The 6153-nt window shown below is 39.1% G+C and overlaps 1 protein-coding gene across 4 annotated transcripts in view; it reads left to right on the forward strand.

Moving 5' to 3' along the window:
• NIN (ninein) overlaps positions 1 to 4698 on the forward strand; it is a 57692-nt gene extending 52994 nt beyond the window's left edge. For all 4 annotated transcript variants that reach the window (XM_084520965.1, XM_084520971.1, XM_084520966.1 and 1 more), the window contains one exon: positions 772 to 4698. In XM_084520965.1, coding sequence (XP_084377091.1) covers positions 772 to 981 — 210 coding nt within the window. In that variant the 3' untranslated portion in view covers positions 982 to 4698. The remainder of the gene's footprint in view (positions 1 to 771) is intronic.
• The last annotated feature ends 1455 nt before the right edge of the window (positions 4699 to 6153 follow it).

Here is a 6153-nt window from a genome sequence, read left to right on the forward strand (position 1 = left end):
AAAGGAGGAAAGCGAATTTCCTGAAGAATACAGATGGGATTAGTGTACAATACGGATTTTTTCCCACATCCTCTGCCCCATTACACCCTTTGCTTGATGTGATTTTGGGGTTTCCATTCTTGCTGTGGTTTGCCTTCTTCAAAAGTTTCCAGGAGTGTAGGAAAAGCTGGCTTCTGAACTCTTAGGAAGGCGTGACATGATAACAGTGGGGAGAATATCTATTTTCTGCTGAGGTACATTCTCCTCTCATGTTAAGTAAGTGCTACGCTGACAGGGCCTTCTGCTAAAGGGCTGTTCCCAAAAGCATGCAGACAAGCGCTAGGTGCTCTCCCTGATTTTACAGGGGGAGCTGGCAGTCCAAACCTCTGTGGAAATATCTCTGTGGGATCATGGGGTGTGTGAAGTTAATCTGTCTTTAGAGGACAAAGGCTGTAAAGCAGTAATGATCTGACAGACGAGTCATTTGAAGCACTCCGACATCTGCATGAGCTTTCAAGATCCTCACAAAGTCTTTCTGGTTTCAAAACATTCACAGCATCCATAAGGACTTCACAAATGTATAGTTTTTAACAAATGAAAATAGCATGAATGGGTGGGCTGTCTTCCTTTAATATGTTACAATGAACACATTACCTATATTCCCAGCGCTGTTCTTGCTTTTAATTATTCTTAATTTTTCTTTTACTTTTAATTTGCTGAGTAATTGCATTTCATTCACAGTAATTGTGTTTCGTTCATTTGCTGAGTAATTGTGTTTCATCCACTATTCAGCTTTCCAAGAACACTAAAGCAGATGCAATGGTCAAGGATCTCTATGTAGAGAATGCACAACTGCTGAAGGCTTTGGAGATGACAGAACAGCGCCAGAAAACTGCTGAAAAGAAAAACTATTTACTAGAAGAAAAAATTGCCAACCTCAATAAAATCGTAAAGAACTTGGCATCCCCAGCTTTTAGTTCAGCATCCGAGTTAAGATCATAGCAAAGCCATTAAGTATGCCACAATCCCATGCACTTTACTGAAATGTTAATATTTCAGCTTTTCACTATGTTGCCTTTTCTACTGGTGAATTTTAGTTAACAGATGCCTCCAAGGAGATGGCAGAGCTAAATCCCAAACCAGACACTGCCAACAGATCTTTTGTTTATTCCCACACTGTTTTTCTGCTAAATTTTGCCTAAAAGTAATTTTTGGTATTTAAAAATACAGATGTTTTTCTAGGTTAACTTATTTTGATACTTTGGTTTTCATTTAAAATACAAATTCTGAATTTACTGATTTGGTTGTATCTATCTAGATTGAAGCCAATGTCTAATGCAAACTTGTGGTATTGAATTAAAACTTTAAAATTCTTTTCATTTTCTAGGGGACTTCGTGGCCCAAATGTAGTACTATTGACGGGTCAGTCTTGAACACTGTCAGTGTAATTGCTATTGAAAGCAAGACTTTACTGTTGTCATCTGTATCCTGCAATCTGGTTCTAGTTTCTGTAAAGCAATATGCTCCACCTTATGCATTAGGCATCTGGATTTTTCTTCATGGCTGTTTTTCTGCAGAGCTCAGAAGAAAAAAAAAAAAAAAAGGAAACAAAAATATTAAAATATGTAAATAGACTACCGCATCCAACTAAGCATAACCGTATTTTATCAGAAGAAATTTCCCAGATGGCAAATAAAGACTACTGCTTTTTTTTTTTTTTTTTAAACTGTGCTGCCAGACAACTTAAAAATTGCAGAGGCCTTAATTTTTTGTGTGTGGAAATTAGTTATGCTAAACAATGGAAGAGTCGCTAAACAGAAGTGAAGAAGTGAGTTTATATAACTTGTAAATGGAGTAAAGCAGTGGAGTATGTTTATTAAGCAGCTGGCAGAAGAATGAAGAGGGGGATTTGGGCGATTTCTTCAGTGAAATCCTGTCTTTAGGCCTCGCAGACGTGAACTTTTGCCACTTAAGCAGAGTTCCGTTTGACGTGAGTGATGATTTAGAAAGTTATGTCGTTTGTACTAAGTCCTGATACAGAATCTACGTTTGTAATTAATTGTGAGGAAACATATTTGATGTGAATACAAAAAAAAACTCAGGGAATAATAGCCTATATTACTTTCCTTCAATATAATACATGTGGATATTAATGTCACTAGATGAAGATAAGCAGATAAGCATGCATTAAGAAGAGCAGGATACACCAAACTGGTTGAGTATTACCTTAATGCTCCCAGACCAACCTGCAGTAGTGTTGTAGTTGTGGAGGCTGAAGAGCATCTAGGTTTGTAATGATCTGTAATACCTCCTATCTGATGAGTTTATGAGGCTAGGGAAATGCAAGTGCAACAAGAAGTAGCTGAATAAGAGCCTGCATGCTCAAGCTTGTATATAATCCATTACTACTACTAACAGTCTGAAGGAGAGGCTAGCCCTCCCTCCAAATGCCCTGCCTCCAGCAGTAAGTCACACTGAAGCAGCGTGCATAAAACTGGTGCAAGGGGCCATGCTGGCAATACTTGAAACTGGACCTCTTTACGTATGCATCATCATGGTTGCAGAGGAAGAGGGCAAGGTTCTTTGTCTCTGGGACCACTAGCAAGGTGACACTTAAAATAGTGTTTGTAATGAGCCAGATGTCTCCCAGACTCTGGGATTAGACTGCCTGCAAGCTGTTGAGTAACCTATTGAACATTATTTTCGCTTGGTACTGACTAGCATGTGGCTGTAGGGGATGCCCTCTATGTCTAAAGGGTTACCTGCCGCTTGGAGGGTTGACAGACTCAACTATACATACTGCATATGACCTCCTCTTCTCCCCTCTCCTCCTCCATCCCTTTATGCAAGCAGTGTAGTGGAAATGGAAATCCAATAATGGAATACCTTAGAGTAACACAAAATCCTATTAAATTATTTCACTACTCTGCTATTCTAAAAGCCTGTGATGGTTATTTGTCTGCATAATCTCAGAGATTTACATATCCCATTTTTCACAGGCTGCAAAAACAAGTCACTTTGACAAATTGCATTGGCATAAATTGGAGCTTGCTTTCAAAATCTGAAGTAGGGAGATCTTTCTTCTTTTTACATTAATCACTGGTATCAGTTATAACAAACCTCTGCGTGCAGGTACCAGGGCTGTGTGTTAGCAATATGGTAGCTGAGCTAAAATCATGCTTATGCTATGGAAATTAGCAAAGTTTTAAAATACTTCAGGAAACATAGGTGAGGTTCAGATAATCAGGACTACATATTATCAGCTAGTACATTTTAATGCTCCTTCATATGGTGACCTAGATTTAGTAATAATGCTCTGTATGTGACCAAAGTCTGAACACTGACATAAGTGAGTACTTCACTTGAGCTACTGTGGAGTTAATATCACATTACTCGTTTTAAAGGCTAGACTACTTACCCAATTCATTTAATCTCCTGGAATTTACCAGTTGTTTTTTTGTTTTGTTTTGATTTTAATCAGCCATTTCTAGAGCACAGTACAAGCCAAAATATGATATTATCATTGGAATATAAGGAACAAGCAGAGAAAAGGGATTTTGACTTCTCCTTTTCTCACCCAACCCTGTCACTACTTTTTTTTTCACTTAGCTTCAAAAATTTAACCTAAACACAAGAGAAAGTAGAAGGATGGAGGGAGAAGAAAATGGTAAATATTTTTTAGACAAAACTCAAATTTCACTGGAATACTTGCGTGAATTAATTCCCAGAAGTGCCTTTTGTGATTACATACACTACAGCCTTTCTGTACTGTACTGTTTGTGTTGCTACAGGACAATTTTCAGGACAATCCCTTCCCAAGTGGAGGGAACGCAGAGAAAGGTAGCGCTGCTTGCCAGCGACTGTAGTGTTGCTTGTTGGTTCGTAGTGTCAGCAGCTCGTTCTACAAAATTAAAGCTACTGAAAGTAAGCATATAAACATGTTCAGCATTTGTGGTCTTTTGTGTGTGAATGTGTCTCCTACGCAGCACAGGCGTTTTAAAGATACCAAAGTATTTACTGGTATTCTGACAGTCAAAGCTCACTGAATTTCTAGGCCACGTTCCTGCAACAGGTCTCACCAATTAAGATGTTAACCACTGTATTACCAGGAGGTGTTTTGAAAGCATTCAACTCTTGCTTTGTGAATCACTGTGAAAATAAAGGCACAGAGATATCTAGGGTTGGGATTTGGGGGAGAGGAGGAGGGAGAGGCAGTGGCGGTATATGCCCGAGTTAAATTTACCCGTACTGAATTCACACGGGTGGACATGCTGTGTGTCGATTTAGGATGACACAAAGGTTCATATTCTCGAATTACCACTTTAAATACAAAGAAATAAAATTGAATTCTTTGAATTCTGATGGAAGTAAAGGGTTGTAACATACATAATATTAGCCAGATTATATGTAAGGTAGAGTAGGGGACAGTGGACCTGTCAGGAGTCAAATGCCCTAGTTTACTTTCAGCAAAAGTAAAAAAAATATTTTACTTTCTCTCAGGTTTTCCATCGTTTACCTGTTAGGTCTCCTGTGCTGTGTCAGATGCTGTCATTGCTGCCGTGTTGTGTATAAACGAGAACAATTGTATATATTTTCTATTATGTTTTGTTCCAGTGTAATATATTGTCCTTTCGACATCATGTAAAACTGAAAGATGAACCAACTTACATGTTATTTATAATGAATGTAAAAAAAAAATAAATAAATGACTGTACGATCCCTGTGTGTGGTGGTTATTTTTATTTTTATTTTTATTTTTATTTTTATTTTTATTTTTATTTTTATTTTTATTTTTATTTTTATTTTTTTATCTGAATGTGATTGTATATGCCAATAGTTTGCTATGTTCCCATGCAAGCTGTAGGTGTTTCAGGCAGTACCTACAATACTGTGATCAATGTGTATGGACCTACAGGATACCTACGAACACACCACGGTATCAAAAGGTCGCTTTTTTCCATTATGAGAGCATAAAGCTGTTTAATGGGTAAAAAAACTGATGGGCAGCGAGCGAGGTTGACGTCAGAGCACACCCTGCCCTCACCTCACATACGAATTATCCACCTTCACAGTACAAGTTATAAGTATATATGAGTTATAACTTACTATACAAGTAATACCCCCATCCTGTTAAATTTAATCTCATAAAGTGTTTTGTGGTGACTGAGGGAAGGGTGGGCACCGTTCCTGTCAGCGCCCCCCTCTTCACAGTACAAGTTGTATGTATATAAGAGTTATAACTTATACAAGTATAACTTATACAAGTTATACAAGTATAAGTTATATAAGTTATATCCCCGTTTTGTAAATTTGATCTCGTAACTAGTTTTGTGGTGACTGAGGGAAGGGTGGGCACCGTTCCTATCAACACCTCCCCCTTCACAGTACAAGTTATAAGTATATAGTATAACTTATAGAAGTATAAATTACACAAGTATAAGGTAAATAAGTTATATCCTCGTCTTGTAAATTTAATCTCCTAACGTGTTTTGTGGTGACTGAGGGAGGGGCGGGCACCGTTCCTGTCAGCACCCCCCCCCCCTTCACAGTACAAGTTATAAGTATATAACTTATACAAGCATAACTTATACAAGTTACACAAGTGTAAATTACATAAATTGTATCCCCGTTTTGTAAATTTAATCTCCTAACGCGTTTTGTGGTGACTGAGGGAAGGGCGGGCACCGTTCCTGCCAGCGCATCCCCCTTCACAGTACAAGTTATAAGTATATAACTTATACAAGTATAACTTATACAAGTTACACAAGTATAAGTTAAATAATTTACACCCCTATCTTGTAAAATTTATCTCCTAACATGTTTTGTGGTGACTGAGGGAAGGGCGGGCACCGTTCCTGCCAGCGACCCCCCCCTTCACAGTACAAGTTATAAGTATATAACTTAAACAAGTATAACTTATACAAGTTACACAAGTATAAGTTATATAAGTTATATCCCCGTTTTGTAAATTTGATCTTGTAACTAGTTTTGTGGTGACTGAGGGAAGGGCGGCCACCATTCCCGTCCCCCCCCCACTACGCATGCGCCCTCCCGGCCGCGCGGGGGCGCTGTGCCCCCCCCATCATCCCGCGGCCATTCCCCTAGGGCGGGGCCCCGCGCCCCACAACCCCCCTCGCGTGCGCGCGCGCGCGCTGTAGGCGTGTTGAGGGGGGG

The sequence above is a fragment of the Aythya ferina genome (assembly GCF_964211825.1).
Source record: "Aythya ferina genome assembly, chromosome: 5".
Lineage (NCBI taxonomy): Eukaryota > Metazoa > Chordata > Aves > Anseriformes > Anatidae > Aythya > Aythya ferina.